General features: G+C 43.6%; 1 protein-coding gene across 1 annotated transcript in view; it reads left to right on the top strand.

Annotated features, from left to right (window-relative positions):
- ANK3 (ankyrin 3, node of Ranvier (ankyrin G)) overlaps positions 1–19,571 on the top strand; it is a gene marked incomplete at its 5' end in the record, with an annotated part of 65,258 nt that extends 45,687 nt beyond the window's left edge. The window contains 7 exons of the mRNA XM_009695082.1: positions 387–765; positions 4,442–4,540; positions 12,866–12,949; positions 13,075–13,134; positions 14,899–14,901; positions 14,964–15,053; positions 18,182–19,571. Coding sequence (XP_009693384.1) covers positions 387–765; positions 4,442–4,540; positions 12,866–12,949; positions 13,075–13,134; positions 14,899–14,901; positions 14,964–15,029 — 691 coding nt within the window. The remainder of the gene's footprint in view (positions 1–386; positions 766–4,441; positions 4,541–12,865; positions 12,950–13,074; positions 13,135–14,898; positions 14,902–14,963; positions 15,054–18,181) is intronic.
- Positions 19,572–20,071: the final 500 nt, after the last annotated feature.

Raw genomic sequence — 20,071 nt, 5'->3', positions numbered from 1 at the left:
AATTGCATGGCAACAAATACTTTCATCAGCTCCTTGGTTGGAGAGCAGGTTGAAGAATTAGAGCCTTGGGGATTTATCTCATGATTATACAAGGGAAATTGTAGGTTTTGTGTATTTTTCTTTCTCTTTTTCCTCCCCACCTCCCCAAGTGGAAGGGGATTAACATAAAACATTTGGCCTTGTTTCCAGTGTTCACCATACTCCTGTTGCTTCCAAAAAGATACCATGATGTAGAAGATAAGGCCATTAAATAGATTGATGTTTGCTTTTCTCTGTCTCACGTATGTGCTAAGAATGAAGGCTCAGTAACAGGCTCAGTGCTTTGTCCTTCTGTGTGTGGTTTAAGCACTGAAAGGTTGTCTGTTCTTTTTTTCTTTTTCTTATAGTTTGGACCAATGTAGGGATTCTGTTACCTCATATGTCAAAGGAGAAGCAGGGAAGCCTGAAACAAATGGAAGCCTATCCGAATCCACAACAGAGACGAAATCTAAATCCTACATCCTGGAATCTTTAAATGATGTGGGCAAACAGAGTGACAAAGAAGCCCTGAAAACAAAGCCCCAAATTTCAGCTGGTACTGATGAGCAAACGTTGTCAACAACAGCATATCAGAAATCTTTGGAAGAGACTAGCAAGCCAACAACAGAAGGCAACAAAACATCTGTGCCTGTCAGTGTGAAGAAGATGAGCTGGAGTACTTCTGAGGATGGCAAGCCAAGAACAAGCATCCAGGAGGAGGAGGGAACAGTAATGTCTGAACAGAAGGTACAGTATGTCCTGTAATAATTAACTGTGTGAAGAGTCCCTATTGCTTGACATATTGCTTGATATAATTTTTTGTAAGACTTGTAATGTTGTTTGTGACAGAGTTGTTTTTGTGTTGTGTTTGTTTTTTTTTTTTTAATCCTTCTTTATGCCTCTTCTATTTATTGCTAAATTTAAGAAAAATGGAAGGTAGTGGAAATTTATGTTCTGCGGTGTGAATAGAATGAGTTGGAGTTGGGACAGGCAGAGGAGCCAAGCAGGGCTGCATAATCCTCTGCCTGGCTGGCCTCAAGCCCTGGAAGAGGTTAGAGCAGCTTCTGGGACTGCTGTCCTGCAATGCAGGGAAACAGGCCCCTTTCCTGCCCTGATATACCACCTGTCCAAACAGTGCCAAACAGCTCAGCTGTCCTCCATCTGTTTCCAGTAAGGTAGTGCCACTGGTTTCCACTCTTTTTGTGACATTGAAGTGAACAAAAAGATAGGGACTCTTTGGCCTCTATCCTGCTCTTTGTCCCCAAAACCTTCTGCATTTTTTTACTCTGTTAATTTGCAGAAAAATAGATTTTGGGTAATATTTAATCTCCTCCTTACGTTTTTTTTGTTTCATGGCCTCATTCATCCCAACTCCAAAATGCGTCCAGCGAAGAGTAATCAAAAGATTTCCAAATGTGTACAGCACTTTTCCAGGTGGTGGTTCTCTCTTAAAATACTGCAGAGAGGCTCCCCTTTGTTTCTACCTGCCCAGCTTGCACATCCTTAAATGCAGAACCTCAGTTATAAGTTGTTTTCTGACGATAAAGATTTTAACAGCTTTTGCAATGACTTATATTTATTTCCCAGAAATTTTACTTTTAAGTCAATTCAAAGAATGGCTTATAGCCCCATAGCTGCGTGAACCTCGCACCCCAGCAGTCTGAGGGTTGCCACAGAATAGACCACAGGGCCGGCAGGGAACCAGGCTGAAAAAGGGAATTGCAGTGTTTCTCTACATTCCTCTCTCTGCTGAGATTGTCTTTTCCTGGGCGTAATACAGGAAGATATTGTAATTTCTGGAAGTGAGGGATTTCAGTAGAATTGCTTCTACATGATATAGATTTTTTTTTATTGTAGCACAATAAAAATGTTGGCTGTGGTGGGCTGGAATAAATCATTCATGTTTAAATTAGTTAATTTTAAACTATTCTTCCGATTATACAACCAAGAGTTCTTTTATTAGATGGTAACATAATCAGTCGCAGCAGTTATGCAGCATATGATTGTTATTATCTTGTTATTAGTTCGTGACACAGTTGAAGCAGCAAAGATCTTTCCTAATGTTCACTAATTACTGGAATACTTAAAAAATGTAAGAAAGAGCCTTCTGCAAAGGCAGTTAAAGGCAGATGGCAGAGTTTCTGTAGTGTCAGTAGGCTTTGGGGCAGACGTTGGGCCGATATTATTATGCTTAGTTTAAATGCAAGGATAAGCGTAGATGCATACTGTAACATGCTGAGGTGTGCAACAGTGCTGCACTTCCCCTTCTGGATTCCCATCAGTGAGAAGACAAGTTGTCATCCATTTTTGTGTGCCCTTTACTTTTGGATATCCCATCTGGATTGGGAAGAATAAGCACATGCTTTTCTTAGGCATGCTTTTTGCACTAGTTTTGCTTTATTGGTAAAGGGTGATAATCTTATCTTCTAAATAACAAGTCTTTTTATAGACACGATCTTTGAATAAACTGGTATCAGAAAATAATGTCATTTCTAAATGTGAGTCTCTCTCAAAGCCTAAATGGGTAACAAACTAGTGTTACAATGACAACAAGAATTGCTTCTAATATCTTGTTGGGTTTTCTTCAAGAATATCTTCTAATCTAATTTGAAGTCAGTAGTTTAATTACTATTACACAGTCCAATTTGTGGTGAGACACTTCATGTGCTGTTATGAGAGCAGAAAGAGAACTTGAACTGCAGTCTTTTCTGCAAGGTGTTCTTCAGGAATCCTTCATAAAGAGAAAAGTATGGAAGAATCAGATCTATTTCTGTGTTGGAAAAGGGGGAAAAAAATAAAATTACTTCCCAAAGTAAGAGATTTTTTTCTGTGACCCACTGAGAAAGAGCTAAGGAGCAATAGTCATCTACCTGCAGGGTGAGGGTTTTGGCACCGTTTGCAACAAGAGAGAAACTCAGACGATTGATATTGGGCTGCTACCTGGTGACGTGGATGAAACAAATTGTTTCCTAAGTCCACATAAATGCCCAAAAGTTTATGAAAGCAGAGCAGTGACAGTGTAGACCATATAATTCTCTACGAACGCTCAAGCATCAGATTCCAGTGATCCTTTTAAATGAGAGGAGGACAGCACAGTTGCTCTATTATCCCAAAGAGGGTGATGTCCACCACATGCTCGAGGTGACTCCCAGTGTCAGGATTCCATCACAAATAAACCACTTGAAGCTGTTTATTAAAAATAACTCTTCCTCCAAAACCTTCATGCCTTCTGGGAATCTTCTCCTGCTTCATGTTGCTTCTTCAGAATAGGGTTCAAATATAATTTTTTTTGTATATATATTTGGCTAGTGTTAGAGGACAGCGGGAGACTTTATGAGCAGATGAATACTGTCATCCTACCCTAAGTGCTTTTTGTTATATAGCCTTTTTTCTCCTCCACCCACCTATGCCTACTCTTATTTTACACATCATTTCTGGGAAATGCTTCTTGTTTGGGATGTCTTGGGCCAGATTAAAAGAGAGAAATAAGAATGCAGTTAGCAGTATCCACTGTTCATGACTTTAAAATCAGTTTGGGGCTGTCATTGAGTAATTATAGAGAAAATTTTCGAATTTCTTTATTCAGAAAAAGGTTGGTTCAGCCAAACATCACGTGAGAAGGGCCTCTGCCTGTGTCCATCACACACGTAGGTATGAAGCCCTCCGCCAGGCATGTGCGCACAGAGCTGCTCAGCCCCAAAGCCGAGGAGCTCCTTAGGTTTCGGAGGGGAAAGCGTTGGGGCTGTCAGAGGGCACCAGGATGGAGCAGATGCCTGCATGTGGCTGTGGTACTTCCCGGCACCAAGCTGAGACCAGCTTCAGGCTGTTCCCCCTCACCCTTAGCTGACGTCTACCAGTTCCCCTCTTAAAAAATGCAGAATGATGGTAGTTCACGGTACAGTTTTGCTACTTAAAAGCAGATAAATACTGAGCAGGGAAGCCATTTACATGGAGAAGTTCTTCAAGATGCTTGTTGTGGAGGTGCTCCACTGAATCTTTCAGTGTGACTGTCGTCTTTCTTTATGAGGGAATTCACTTCCCATACTGTGCGAATCCACACAATTTGTTTGAAACATTAAATTTTGAGGAGAAAAAAGCAAAGAGTTCTGACAAGGTCTTTTTGTACACAAAATTTTTAACAACTACGTAAGATTTGGAAATTCCACAGGTCAGATGCATTCCAAATGCTATTTTCTAAGACTTAAGAGCTGCTCAGGTATATGTATCAAGCTACAGCATGTCAAGGAGCAAAAAGGCCTCCTCTCACCATATACTTTAAGAGCAAAACTGCGAGTCATTATGTACATAAGAGAGACAGGAAAAACACTGTCCATGATAACCTCTGTTTTCTTCTCCTAGTCCTGATCAGCATGTTCTATCTTGCAAATGTGCTGTTCAAATATACTAAAACTGCATTTATTAGGAATGTAGTGACAGTGACAGTGAGATTGAGAGTGATTCGAGCTCAGATGAAGAGCAGAGAATTACCACAAGAGTTTATCGACGACGGTTGATTCTGAAGGTATTTTGTGATTTGCATTCCTGAGGAGACATTGGCATGGATGTGGGTTTGGACTGCTGTGTCAGAATGTCAGTTTTGACATACTGGAGTCCCTTCAGTGGTGTGCTTTCCATTGCCAGTATGTATTTATAACCAAGTGCTAGGTGACCTTTCCTTGCTTAACCCAGAGGTTTATGGTTGTCTTCTGCTGGAAAACAGCTGTGCTGCATGGCATGTTGTGTCCTTCGCTGCCACTGTTTTGCATGGCATCTTAAAGACTACAGCTAGATGCAGTGTGTTGGTCTGACGAAGAGCAAAATGAATTGCAGACAGATAGGGGTGACAATTTCTTTTTTTTTTCCTGTTTTCTCAAAAAACTTCTAAATTACAAGTTTAAAAGTTGCAGGAATGTACATGAGTGGGATATAAGAGAGTATGAGCTATATACTGTGGTTGAAACTTGTGGTCCTATGTGCTTGATGTGTTCTGGAAAACCTCCTCAAAACAGCAAGTGGTCCTGATTTAAAACCTAACAAAGTTAATAAGAGTCTTTGCATTGCCTTCAGTAGGCTTTATTTAGTGTATTTATTTACAGATGGCCTTTATTTGCAGCACAATATACTTTATATGACTATGCCATTGTTATCAGTATATAAATAATTGCATTATTGCATTTGCCCTCATATTTTTTTCTTGTATGGTCATATATCATGGCATTATTTGCCTGTAGCATATAGCATAAGAAAATAATTCTGTATCAGAAACTATTATGTTAATCCCTCAGTAACTTACAGGATTTATTAGATTCTTATTAGAAAATCATGTAGTCAAGCCATGAAAAAGACAGCCAGACACCATAGCGCTATTACAGCACTAGCTGAGTTTGCCCAAGATACAATTGTTACTTTAGGAATGATTGATGATACTCTGCACATATCTACATGCTGTTATTTGCATGCTTTCTGGAGAAGCGCATGCGTACAGGCACCGCACGTTTTGTATAATGCGGACGGCAGATAGGCTGCTCTGCACAGCTACTGATGTGTCCAAGATACAGACACTTTGGGAAAAGGCAGGATGACATTTCTGACTGTCTTCACCCTGAGTTTCTTCAGTATACCAGTTGTGCTTCTGTCTGGGACAAGGCAGGAATTGGGAAAATGAGCTCAGCAGAAGTGAATGTTTTGTCCTATACCTCCTCTTTACAGGTGGAACCTGCTGCCTTCCGTAAAAGGCCCTAGACCGGTTGGGGTATTAACCCTTCATCGGTAATTCCCTCTGCAGATAAAACATGACTGGTCAGAAATAGGAATGTGGTTTCTGTTTTCAAACAGGGCAGGCAGCCTGTGGGCGATTACAGACCCTTGAATGCCGTAGGAGTGTTTCTGGTAAGACATGAAGTATCCATGTGCTGAAAGTTTTAAAGGCTGCATAGATAGCCTGTGGCTGAGGTCCCCCACCCAATTTGTGTCTGGACTATTTTAGTGTCCACTGGTTTGGAGTCAGGAAATGTTGGAGTAGAAAAGAGAAAGTCTGTAAAAGGCAGCCTTCACTTGCTTTCCAAGTACATCTACTGTGTTTAGAGAAAGGCATGGAAAATTGTTTTTAAATGTGGTAGTAAAATTTGGGGTTGGACTTTCAACAGAGCAACGGTAAAGCAGCGTATATAGTGTTGCAATCTGTGGCTAATGCAGATGCAGTTGGGAGGGTGTGCGTGATGAGTGGAGGCAGCTGAACCTGCTCTGTTGGGAATGTGGCTGATCTGAACTGGATTAGAGCTATACCTGTCTCTTGATTAGAAAATACATGTGATACTTCTGTCATTTTCTGATGATTTATAGGTTCCTTTTTATCCCCCTCTCTGTACCTCAAGACAAGTTTAAAACAGAACAAGAAAAATTTTCAAGTAGTAATCACCAGGCCTTTTAGAGAAAGAGTTTGATAGGGGAAACAACCATTTCAGTGGGTATTAAAACAGAACAAGAAAAATTTTCAAGTAGCAATCACCAGGCCTTTTAGAAAAAGAGTTTGATAGGGGAAACAACCATTTTGATCATGCAAAGTTCGTGAAATGGTGATATGAAATGGAAGAATTGAGCTTTAACATTGGTAGTGATCCAGACTTCAATTTCTGCACATTCCTGGGAGCAGGAGTTTGGTGAAGAACAGCTCCTGGTTCAGGGAAGAGGTCTCAGGGTATAGCACTCAGCGGCAGGGAGCAACACTCCTGGCCTGCAGAGTGAAAACCACCCCTGGGTTTGTGCGGCAGGGCCCCGAGCTGCGGTCAGAGCGGCAGGCTCTTGCCTGCCCGGTGCCTGAGTGGTTACTGCGCCTTGACCCCACTGCCCTGGTGCTCCTCTGTGAGGCTTACCCTGAGCGGGGCTGGCATCACTTGCACGGAGCAGTAGTGAGAGGGGAATTGGGCTCTCCTTCTACTCCTGTGTTTTCTGACACTCCTGGCTAGCCAAATAGTTGTTTAGGGGCGATGCAGAGAAGGAGGCAGGGATGTTTTCCCTCCGGCTCCCCCATCCCCCAGGCAGCAAGCCCACCACACGCTGATGATGAAATGCCCCAGTACTTTTCTACAGTAACGCCTAGACCATGGGAGTACTTATCCTGTGCTGTCTTAAGTTACGGTTACGTAGGAGCCAGCCCTAAAAATCTTTGTTGAGTTTGCATTCTCTGGAATAAAAACGGTTTTGAACATCTGGAGAACCTGGGTGCAGGGTTCATGAGGGGATGGCAGTGCTGTGCCGGTGCCGTCAGCCCCCTCGGCCAGCCATGCTGCCAGCAGCGGTGAGGGGGGGACGAGGGTGTGCTTGGAGCCTTCCCTGGGCAGAGCTGCACATGGGAGCTGCGTGGTTTTACCGCGGCGTTTATTCATTACTGCCTGCCTGTTGCATTCAAAGCAGCAGAGGTACTCATGTAGCCTGCAGGGATAAAGTTTGGTAATGCCAAAACCTTGAGGATAACTTGAGTCCCGTGGAAAAAAGACTTTGCTATGTGCGTTCACAGCTACTGTCAGGCCTGAATTGCTTCATTACCTTTGTTCTTCTTTCCCAACTTGTTTTTCCTTTCAGTGCCATTCTGCATTATTGCTAACACTATTATTTCCGTTTAACTGCTACCTTAGTTCTCTGTCCTGGCCCAAACATGGAGAAAGGCTTTTCTCTTCCCCTGGAGGTATTTTCCCAGCAGTCCGAGAGCTGAGTCCTGTCAAGTGTTCAGCACTCTGGAGCACATTCCCATGGGATTTAGCACTTCAGAGGGCTGAGCCCATAAAACCAGACAAGCAAGGACTGATGCCCATTTCCACGTGTAATAGGATCGTATTCTAACCTCAAGGTAGTGCAGACGTTTTTGTTTTTGCTTCCTTTCCCCTCTTCTGTTCACATGGCGGATTGATGGGATGGGGCATTGCAAAAGAAATGTGTGTTTATGGTAGCATAGGAATGCGAGCAATTAGCACACAAGGGAAAAATAAGAGTGCTGCCACAATGTGCACATTCAGAGCCTGATCCAAAGCTCCTTTTATTCAGTCATGACAGAAATCAGTGTCTAATTTTTCAAGCTTTTTTAGAGGTTGTTAAATCTTTCATGGGTACAAATTTTTGGCAAAAAATATTTAGTAAGATTCTTGCCAAAAGGTTTATGGTAGAATTTTGTAATGGAAAATAAAATAGATTTCTAAGCAGAGGTTATTCACATCTGATGTAATTGTGTGTCTTGTACTTTTGTTATTTCTTGCCAATTTTTATTAAAGATTTATTTGTCTCTTTCCATGCATTTTGCCCATGAAAGCCTCCATTACTGATTGCGGAGGGTTTGATTCAGCCTGCGCTGGAGGAATGGCATGGGAGCCTGAGCAGCAGTCAGTTAAAGCTACAACCAGCAGCTTTCACGATCTTATTATTCAGACAAAACTTATTTATGGAAAGTGAAAATGTGGCCACCCTGTAGGGGAGAAGAATTAAGGGTCTGTACCCCACGTAAGGCACATGGGAAGTGTTTCCATTTGTGTATTCAGCTGGGCACAGCCTCTCCACTGCAGTCCCTGCCAGGCTGGGAAAGCTGCAGAATTGCTCTGCTCCGTAAGTGCCCTCGCCCCAGGAGGGACTGGCAGGGTCAGAGCTGCTGGCCTCAGTGAGATAACACAGGAGTAAATTAAAACACAGACTACAAGTGCTGTTATAAGCTCTGTTCGTCATGTTGTCCTCCATGCAACAAGAACCAGACCTATGACCCAGCTCCCAGTGTTGGGCTATACTCTGTCCCATTTGCAGCACCATTTCCTTTCAGATCTCCTTGGCTTGCCTATTGGTTTGTTGGGGTTTTATTCCCCCCCCCCGCCCCATAGCTTCAGCAATACATCTGCAAACAAGCAAGTACAGACTCAGCACAGGCGCAGGCAGAGAGTCGTGGCATCTGATTAACAAGTTCTCCCTGAGTAGGCAGAACTCACTAATGAAAATGACCTTCATGAAAGATGTTTGTTTCTACTGCCACTGCCACAGAGGCTTGAGACCCCAAGGAGACTGAGGCGCAGCTGCTGTTTATGCATTACAAGAATGTGATCTGGAGACTGAAAGGATTATGCCTTGATAGTGGCTTAGGCCAGTAAGGGAAGAGGTCTGAGTGCTCTGTACAGCTCCTGTTCCCATTGCAGTGTTGCCTCTGGCCTTTGGTGAAATTAAATATTTAGGATCTTTCCATCTTGCTTATTTCCGCCTGCTTTTGAATTCCTTTTTATCCGTCTGGGTAAGAGACATCCAGCCGCACCTTTTTTCTCTGCTGTTACAGCAATGCTAGATGTATAGGAGGAATAAAAGGGACTATTATCCCTCTAGTAACAAAACAAACATGAAAGAAAACCAGAGGTCTGACAAATCTGAAGTGAACTTTGGCACAATACTGCAGCACGAACTGTATAACTCCATTTATCTGGAGGTCCCTGGGAACACCCATGGTCTGCAAATAACTTAAGAAAATCAGTGGAGCTGACAGGAGACTTTGAGGAAGCTGCTCTTTGCTACTCCTGCTCTGGAGAGCAGCAGAGAGAGGATACCAGCTGGTTTTGGCAGGACTACACTCCAGCGAGCAGGGTGACATTAAAGCACTCTGCTTTTGCAAAGCTTCCTGGCATGTTCCGGGGCTGAGGCTTGCAGACTGCAGCCTTTGTATGGTTTAGTCCCAGGGATATAACTGAGCTTCCAGTAATCGCGGTATTAAGTTTTCTCCCTGCCTTTCTAAAGCTTTTGGTATTGTGACAGTGATTTCGACTGGTCAAGGGTAAAATGAAGCCCACATAAGTATGATGCATCAGAAAGAATTTTATTCTTTAGCTGTGACGCAGATACACCAGCTTTGTGTTTAAAAACAGCTTTTGTTGACAAGGTCATCTAATGTGCCATTCTAACCCAAAGCTGGTTTCAGATCTGACAAGTAAAACTGCCAGTGCGTAAGAGCTTTTTTTCCTAGCAAACATCCGTCTTTATAACTCCATAGGATTAGAAACGTCAGTAAATCAGATCTACCTCCTGCCAATTGTGAGCCCTCCTGCAATTTGTTTAACTACCCATCAGCAAGAGAACTGTGAAAGCTGGATTTCATGCGTGCTGACTGCTGAGTATTTACAGCACTTATCCTTAAACTGTGCTTAAAGGAGCACGTAGCTAATTAAAAACCAAGATTCACCATACCTTTAAAACCGCATTTTCATCCGAGACACATCTTTCAGCACATCAATACATTTTTCATTTTAAAGCTGAACACAGTAATTCTCACTGACTTGTTTTAAGGAATGACCTTGCTCATAGTGGCAGTAAGGAGTCAAAGGACCAGTACACACAAGCAGGATTGGCGTGCCAGGTACTCTGGTGACCTTGCTACTGGCCATGTTTTATTTCTGTTTTCCACGGTTTTCATTGTAGTGGCTTCAGAGATCCTATCCATGAGAGGGAACCTCTCCATACCCGTGTGCTCCATGCGATGGGAGGGATGTCTGGGCCAGGGTTCCCTCCTGTCCCTTGGGGCACCGTGCTGGAGCCTGCTGGGGAGTCTCTGAGCCCACAGGTGGGAGGCCAGGAAAGAAACTGTGCAGCTAGTTCCCCATCTGCTATGCTTCTGATTAAAGTATTAAGTCTCCAGTATCAGTATTTCCCCCCTGTTTCATTGTGGCTGGGAAACCCCACAGGTTTCAGTTCCCAAAACCTTTACCCAGTCATCGTCCCCTGCCGCAGCAGCAGTCCCCGAGCCCTTCTCGTTTCTGCTGTCTCGCTCGTGAGAAAGGAAGGAGCAGGCTGCCGTCGTTGGGGCCCCGCTCACCGGGGGGGCCAGCCTCTTACTTCCCTCCTGCTGCGTGTAGCCTGACGTGGGTGCTTAGGCAGGTATGGCATTTCTCCTTCCCGTGACCCCTCAGCAGAGTCCTTCTGGGGAATGAATTGTATGGGCCCAGCCCAGGCTCCATCAAAGGCTTCAGCAGCCATTTGCTCTGCTGTGCTTCTTGTAGGGATGCCACCGTTCCCAGACCTGGGGACCTCAGTTAGGTCCCTTCAGCCCCAGCTGTATCTCAGACACAGGACCTCATCCTTATGTCCCCATGCAGCGATATCCACTTGGCCGTGGAGCCTGCCCTTCCCTTCTCTTGGCGACACTTCCTGAAGCATCAAAGTTCGGCAAGTTTTGCAGTTTCTATATAGCCTATATATAGACATGTAAAACATCTGAAACTGTTTAATTACTTAATTATTGAGCAGTGATTTCAATACAGCTTTCAATATGAAATAAGCAAAAATTCTGCACTTCTAAATAATGCCAAATGCTGACAGGGGCTGGGTTGGCAGCAGAGCTGTGCTCTGCTCGTCAGTACTCCCCTCCACTTCGCCCCCCCCCAAGCAAGGAAAATGGAAAAGCTTGGCTATAGAAAAGACTGCAAATGGCTTGTAAACAAAAGGAAAGGTTTATTTGGTTTAGAGCTTAGAAATAGCATACAAACCTAATGTTTTAATGTACATATTGAGAAAGCTGTGTTTGTAAGGAAGATGATTAAAAAAATAAACATGGCATCACTATGTTTGTTCATTACAGAGCAGCAGCTTATGTAGACAACTATGTGGCATATAGACCAGGGTAAATACAAATTACATTTGTCCTGTGCTGCTTAGTACGTGGAAGCATTATAAAAGCTTGATGTTGAGCTGTAATAATCTCATTTCACATATTATTTTGTTGTTAATGTTGATATAACATGTCTTATACAATGTTCCTTTCTGCTTCCTCTCTCTAGTTGCCATTTTTTTCCATAGTGGGTTGAGGGTGAGGGGAGAAGAAAAGCTTTAAGGATTTGTTTGTTTGTTTTTTTGTTTAAAGCGTTATTCATTTATGCGTGGAAATTTTTCGTATGTAGGCCAGCTACATTACGATTGTATTTGTTTTATTTATATGAAATAAATAAGCACGGACGATGGATATTTTTGAAGCGTCAAGTGCAGTGCTTGCTTCAGCACTCAGGTTTGGAAACAACTTTATGAGGTAAAATTGTCAAAGTTCTTCTGGAACATAAGTTCATGACTGCCAGCTAGCCTTAAACTCTAAAGTAATGTCATTTATTTATAGTTTGAACCGTAGCTCTTGTAGTGGTAGTCATTAGCATAGCAGTTAGGAAACTGCTTTTACATTTATTTACACTGGTCCTATAAATTGCTGGTACTACAAGAAGCGATGACTGGAGTGCTGCCGATCTCAGTAAGTCGTGCACCAGGCTGCCGAGGCTCCTCGGCAGGTCGGCAGGCGTTACCATGCCAGGAAAACTGTCACGTAAGATACCTTTCTCCATTTTGTAAATACTGAGAAGTCTTGTCTTTTGTGCGTGTGTTTAAGATCTGTGTTTAGCAAGCTATAGGCAGAGCTGTCTTTTTAAATCCCAAATTTCCCCCACCTTATTTTGGTGTCAGACTATGCTTCTATGTGTGATGGGCACCAAGAAGCTGTGAAAAGCTAATGGATGTCTGATTAGAGATTATATCGTCATGAATTTGTGCCTCCATCTCATAGGACTCAGACTGACCGCAAGATGATTTGTTGCCCAGAGAGCTTCATGTCATGAATTGGTTAATAAGAGCAGTGTGCTAGAAGCTCACTACAGGCTTTAAGGACACAGTCTGTAGAATAAATGCATAGGTATTGGCATGCTAAATGAGCAAGGCTTTCATACTATTTGTGTGACATAAAGCAAACTGTTACATAAAATGGAAGCTAGCATGTGCTTGTTGCTTGGATTGGTGTGGAAATATGTGTGGGTTTGGCAGAATATAGGCTACGTTGCTAATCTTATAACACGTTCTTTAGGGTGAGGAAGCAAAAAACATTCCTGGTGAATCTGTAACAGAGGAACAGTTTACCGACGAAGAAGGCAACGTCATCACGAGAAAAGTAATCATGAATTACATCACTGCTATGAGTCTTTGCATTCAAGTAACTTGTTTTAACATACTTTCTCCCTTTAGAATCTAGGCAAAAAAAATAAATCAGTACTTTTCATGTATTGCTTCCCACAGATCACCCGGAAGGTAGTAAGACGCGTTGTTATCCCCCATGAGAGGAAAGTTGGTGAAATGGTAATGGAATGGGGACTGCCAGGAAATAATAGTAGACGTAGAGGGGTTGTGTTGACTGCTAGAAAGTGCTGCTAAAGGGCTGGAGGTTTGCATTTAACAAGAAGCCTTGGCAAAGTGCGGTGCTGGCGGTTATTGACAAGTTGTGCGTTTGGGTAACGGGGCAGGGGTCTCTCTTTGTGCTGTGTGTGGGCAGGGGCTGTGTCGAGGGGGCCTGGCTGAGTTCTGTCAGCACAGAAGCATTAAGGCCTGCTTCTGTGTAACAGGCAGCAGGCTTAAACCATAGGATTGGGCCCTCTTTTGTGCCATCAAGATGAGCCAAGTCTGTGGGTTTGGTTAAGCCCTTGCAGAATTTGTGCCTTACACCCGTAGGTGTAGTGCGTTGCTTTTCTACCAGCCCGAAGGAATGAGCTGCAGTCTGGCCCCCACCAGCCTCTCGCTCACCTGTGCCATACCCCTGTGTTAGCGTCTGAGAGTTTGCAGGATTCAGGGGAACGTACCAAGCAATGGTATCCTTTACAGGCAAGCACCAAGATAGCATTTTGCCCCTGGCAATTAAAATCGGAAGCCCTTCTGGAGGGCCGGACTGTGCCCAGCTTCAGCACCCCCAAAAAGCAAGGTGGGCAACGGGGAGGGCAGGCCTGTTGTGCCCCAGTGTGCCCCAGCCCCTCTTGCAGGGGGCTCTGGGGGTATGGGCAGGCTGTGCCTCCAGCTGTCCTCTGTCCCGCGGAGGCCTCAGGGGAACGGGCAGCACCTCTGGAGTCAAATGGCTTCAGGGGAGCTCATGCGTTGTTCCCCAGCACATGGCCCTGGGAGGTCTTTGCTCCAGTAAGGTTGTCATTGGGGTTAATGGCGTTTTTGTCTGAGTGAAAACAGATTCAGAAACAAAGATAACAAATACTCTTTATCTGCTGGTAATAAAAACAAACAAACAAAAAAAAAGGTGTGGGGGGGAACGACTCAGAAATAGGAGAGTTGAAACATGGATTTCCATCCCCCCCCTTTCGAAGTCCTTTATCAGGGAAAAAAAAATCCTGCCCAGCAAAGGGGAAACATTTTCAATTTGCTGCACCAGGTTAGATTAGTTGGAAGCTACAAATAGTTACAAAAACGTCAATGCAGATCACCCGAGGGGTAAATTCTGCCGATAACCACACATAAGCAGATGCCTTTCTCTGATGTGAATGAGGCTTGTGATTACTGGAGTATTTATTTTTAGATGATTATTGAGCTGCTTTTAATGAGCAAAGATGAACTTTATTTTGGGGGTTTGCTGTTTTAAAGACACTGAAACCTGCACCGCTTGTCACTGTCATTGGTTTTACTTCTGCGCTGCTTCGGTGGTGGTTTTTGCTGGCTTTCTTCCTCCTCCCTTTATTCCATTACTAACTTGCTCACTTTAAAGCACAGACGTTGTGAAACATCATAACAGCAGCCATGGCCTATGCTGTTGGAAATGTCCGCCAATCCCGACTGAGCCGGGAGGCCGGTTGGGAAAGGTGATTTTCCTTGACGGTGGCACTGAATCCCGCTGCAGCTGATGGCAGGGTCTCTGCTGAGGGCTGCCGGTTGGGCGCTCCAGCCCAGGGGTCGTGCTGAAATTGTAGGCCTGTGTTTTTTACTTGAAGATGATATTTCAGGCCTGTGCTTTTGCAGCTCAGCAGAGTGGATAAGTAGATGGTGTGTATCTTTGAAATGAAGTGCTGATGTGATTTAACTGCTTTTTACTTATCCTGTCACAGCAAAATGTGGAGCCTGTTTTGGAAGCAGGTTTATAATTACAAGCACTCTCTGCAAACTATGTTGATGTTTATACTTTTCCTTTAAAACAGGGAGAAGCTTATAAGGTTAAGACAAAGAAAGAAGTCAGACACGTGGAGAAAAAAAGTTACTCATGAAAGCTGAAAGCCAACCACTGAACGGTCAGTGTGATCAATTTTCTTCCATTGCTAAAGCCTTTTGCCAGCACAGCGCTGTGCAGCACGGAGGCTAGCGCCTGGGCAGCGCAGTGGCTTGCCTCTGCTACCTTGACGTCGCTTTCGAGCTGCAAAGCTGAATAGATGGCCCTTGATCTTGTAAGCAGAAAATCACCTTGAGTTCATGTATAGAAACTGGGCTTTACTTCTTGGAAGGTAAAGCAAAGCAATTCTGAGGCATGTGTAAGATTTTGGCGAGTTTTACAAAGTCTAATGTTTGTAATCCACAGCACTTTCTAGTCCTAAAAGTCAACGTGAACACAGATAGCGAAGGAGCTGCACACAAGTAAATCTACTGGGAGTGAAAATCTGCTGCCGCTGTTGGGCGTGTGATCTGGGCGCAGTTATGCAAGTCAAAGTCCTTATAAGAACCAGTGAAGTGTCTCAATTATTTGCCAACAAGTAATCCTTACCAAATGTTTCTTGTGAATTTTATTGATTAGCCTTAACGATTGTAACAAAACAGCAGCTGACAGTATAAGGCCTTCCCAACTAAAACCAAAAGCACCAAGACACCCTTGCAGGGGCTCTGTGATGGTGTGCCGGAGCACCGTGAAGCCAGAGGCTGCTTTGTCTCTGTCATGTAGCTGTAGTTCCACAGCAAATGCGCCTGTAAATAAGGGAGGAGCCAGTCTATGTCTGTCAATGCTGGTCAGTCGGTCATGGCTTCAAGTACGTATGTTTACCATGTTTATATCTTTTTTCTAGTCAGAACTTTTATTGGATTTGGTGGGTTTTAGGAATTGGGCAGAGGGAGAGTTTAGGAAGTACAAGTCTATGTGATATCCTTTTCCTGTACATCTGGTATAGGATTGACTGTAGGATTTAAGAACAGGATAAACAGGACCTGGAAAACATACTGGATAGTGACGTGGAGGTAAAGGACAGAAGCAGTCTCTCCTGAGTCACTAGTCCCTTCCGACTGCTGCAATGTAAGGCAGCCCCTAAAGCCACGTGGCTATATGGGCTTTCTGTGCACCTGAGTAGTGCCATTTGAGACCAGGGGCACTCGGTGTGTGGGATCTAGCTGAGGGCTTTGTGGGATCCAGCCCTAAGGAGCGAGCTCTGTGAGGCGACTGGTATGCTTTCAGCATCTGGTAAGCACCTACTGTGTCCACCTGGCGCAACCGCTGAATTCCTGCTTTTATCGAGAGCCCTTCCACGCGTCCCAATGGAATAATACCGCTTCATGTGGCTTGTTGCTTAACATACTCATAAAATACTTAATGTTTTGAAAAGAGAGGTGATTTTTTGATACGCCCTTCTCCTTCATGGAGGTCAAGGATACAGGGGGAAACAAGCCAAAGGGATGGCGCTTCTTGTATGAAATTGTGTCCAAGTTGGCTCCCGTGCTTCTCCGCTGTCGGTCTGCAGGGGGGAACAAGTGGGAATTTCTGAATGCAAGGGCACCGAAGGCAAGATGGGGCATTGAACCCCAGTGCAGATAAAGAACCTGCTGACATACAAGTGTGATGCAACACATGTTGGGGATAAGGGAGAAGCATTTCATTTAACAATAAAGTGGCATTAATAAGGCAGTCCTTGCCTAACGTACAAAACATATTCTGCCCTTCAGAAAGCCAGAGTCTGAGTTCCTCAGAACCATGACTGCTGATGTATTTCTCCTGTGATTTCCAGTAGGCAACTCTTCCGTGGTAAAGCCCCTGAGGAACTCGGAGAGTCTTCCTTAGCTAATAACCCTTTGCTCAGGGGGAAACTTTGTCCTGTAAGATGAATCTCTATGGTTCAAACTTTGTTATGATATAAGCATGACCAAATGTGCATTAAGTAATTGTGAGCCCAGTCAAGAGTCTATTGAAAACATTTTATTTGAATGAAAAGTGGATGTATTTGCACAGACAGGGGAACCTGACAGAAAACCGGTTTGTTTCTTGAACACAGAAGACAAAAATCCCCTGTTTGGGAGGCAGAGGTGTTGCTTTTCCTTTGAATGTTTGAAAAGAATCACAACATTAGCTAAATTTTGCTGTAAAAATGTCTGTCACCATTGCAAATAAACCCATTGTGAAACATAGGTTGAAAGGAGAAACCAAGAACTTTTGCATGCAATTCTGCAGGACGGCACTGTGCAAGCCGGCGTGACTGCTGCAATGTGAATAGGCGGCTTTTAGCAGCAGGATAGATTTATGACAAGCGTAGATGTGGGCAAGGACAGATTGTTTCAGCACAGAAGGAGAGCTCGAACACTCCTGAGGAATGCGCGTGGACCTGTGACCTGATTAGTAAACAGGCATGTCCATGCCAGCCTGAATCCCGCAGGCGCCGCGCAAGCCGTGCTCCCAAACAGGCTTCCCTGCGCCCAGGTGCTGGGGAGCCCACAGGTCTTCCAGCTCCCGTCTGCTGGTGTGTTTGTATTTCTGCTTCCTGCCTCCTTGCTGCAAGACATCGCTGTTGTACGACAGATGTAACAAACTTGCAGTCCTTACGTGCATGGCTGCATGACTGGTTTTGGATGGGCCAGAGAGCAGGAGCTGGACCCCCTGTGTCCTCGGTGCCACTCACATGAGCCAGGCGGGAGATGGATGAGGCGGCTTCTCTTCCATACTTTGCCCTTTGCCAAGCTTCCTAAAGACTGGACTCCGCATTCCTGGCTCTCCCGCTCACGTTCCCCGAGCGACTGGCATGGGTAGATGTGCAAGGAATGCAGGTTTTCCGCCACTGTGGGGATGCTTGCACACAATAAACAAAACCGTGCTGTGAAAGCAGCAGCTTGCTCATTCTGGAGATGATGCTATCTCTTCCGCTATAGAGAGTACCTGTTCCTTGTCATCATCAGATCTGATGAGCTGGTACTTTGTCTGGGGTGATGAAACGCAGCGTGTTGCAAACGTATTTGTAAATCAGTTCACGAGCAATGTGGACATCTGCAGCTGCATTTTGCCTTTGTGCTGGGAGCTCAACTAATGTCATTACCTACCTAGAAAGTGTGTGATTTATCCTATTGCAGAATTCCATACTGCCAATTAGAACATTTCTGTTTAGTCAGGGAAAGGCATGAAATTGATTCGAAGGAGATATTCTGAAATGATTTGTGCTATCTTTTCTTTCCATAGGACTGTGTGCTTTTACTGCCAGTATTCTAGAGGGACACTCACGGAAGAAAAATCAACAGGAATTAAACATTCACCTATAAAAGTGTGCGTGTGTTTGCTGCTTCCACACATTAACCGCATGGTTTTTATGCAAAAACAAACAAACAAAAAAACCAAACAAAAAAATTAATTTAGCATGAGCCAATTTACAGAGCATGGAAATTCACGTTCATTCACAGGATTGGAGGGTGCGCAGTTCCAATGCAGTGTACATACAAGATGCCATGCTGTTACAGCTTCTTTCAAGCAGTTTGATGTCATCTCAAAAGAAATAAATTCCTGTGGCCAGAAGGGATGTACGAAGACGAAATGGTTAAACCATGGAAAGACACTAAAATTACTAAAATCCACAACAGCTCGCCTTATTTTTCTTGGACCCAAACTGTCAGGGTATAAAACACTATTTGTTTCTTTTTTAAACATCAATAGTTTTGCTGTAAATAAATAACACTGTATAAATTCTAACAAAATAGAATAAATGTTGATAAGGCACTGCCTTTTTGATCACAAACAGAATATTGCAAATGCATTGAGCAGGCTAGGTGTCTCAAATGGCTGCACCTACAGGGATATTCTGGGTGTATCTTCACAGATTCTTGTATATTAGCAATTATAATGTTTGTATATGCAAAAACGCTAGCTTGATTTTAAAAAAATCTTTAAAATCTGCTGCAAATTTAAATGATTCCCAAAATGAGGAATTCTGTAGTTCTGTGAAAATTTTTCTTCAGAGTACTAATATTTTGATGCATGTGTTTCACCTTATTTTGATTAAATCTTTTCCAGTTTTGCAAACACTATACCGCAACATGAAAAATAAGATTTTATCTGTAAACACAAAGCCCTTCATCTAATATTTGTTGCTGTTGCCAATTTTACAATGAAATGACCTAAAACCCATAACATATACAGTAGTTGCATTATGGGGAGGGGGGTGCTATCTGTTCTCGCTTCGTAACGGGGGTAATGCTTGCAGCTTTAGAAGTGGGTTGGTGCTCTAAGGAGCACAAGTTTGGGATATTTTTAAATGAACTGAAGAGAAATTATTAGCTAATAGACTGGCAGCACGCTGTAAAATTATTACTGTATTGTGTACTGGCTATAAGATGTAGAATCTTTCAGTAAGCCAATCATCTGTAATCATCCTAGCAGTGTAATATTAGGTTGTTAAGGCTGCTGTGTTTTAAAGGGCATTTTTATTTGGGTTTTGGTGAAATACTTTAATTTGTTGATTATATTCATATGGAAACAGCATTCATTGATAATAGCTCTAATTACATATGTATGAAAACAACAAACACTGGATGATCTAGTTGATTATTTAAGCATAAAATAAATTGTGTTAAAACTCTTGGATAACGTGTATTTGGCAGTGTTCTTGTACCCTACAGACGTGCGGCTTCTCCAGGCCCAGCCGTTAACCACCCCTGGCTTTTGGCTGCTTTTCCTCTCGGTTTCTTTTGTCCAATCCACCTCCTCGTCTTCCCAGTGTGACAGACCATCATTTGCCAGGCTGTCCCCGGGTGGGGGGAACGGGAGGAAAACACAGCAACCAGCACATCCACGGCAAAGCCAAGGACAACCACCCACCTCCCTGGGACACAGGAAACTCCACGGGTGTGGGGAAAGGACCTGTGCAACAGGGGTATGCGCAGCCTCTTCTCCAACACATGTTAACTCCGAAACTCCTCTCGTTTCTTTTGGCCCATCGAGAACCAGGAAAAGCACTCCTGAAAGCATTTCTTTTTTCCCAGCATGTATCAGTGAGACCAATAACCAGCTCACTGCAGATGATGTAAATAAATTGTACACGTCCTGTATGTTACATGCATTTCCTGTATATTATAGGTG

The sequence above is a fragment of the Cariama cristata genome, unplaced genomic scaffold (genome assembly GCF_000690535.1).
Source record: "Cariama cristata isolate BGI_N322 unplaced genomic scaffold, ASM69053v1 scaffold8962, whole genome shotgun sequence".
Lineage (NCBI taxonomy): Eukaryota > Metazoa > Chordata > Aves > Cariamiformes > Cariamidae > Cariama > Cariama cristata.
This window is presented reverse-complemented; position numbering and strand designations above follow the sequence as displayed.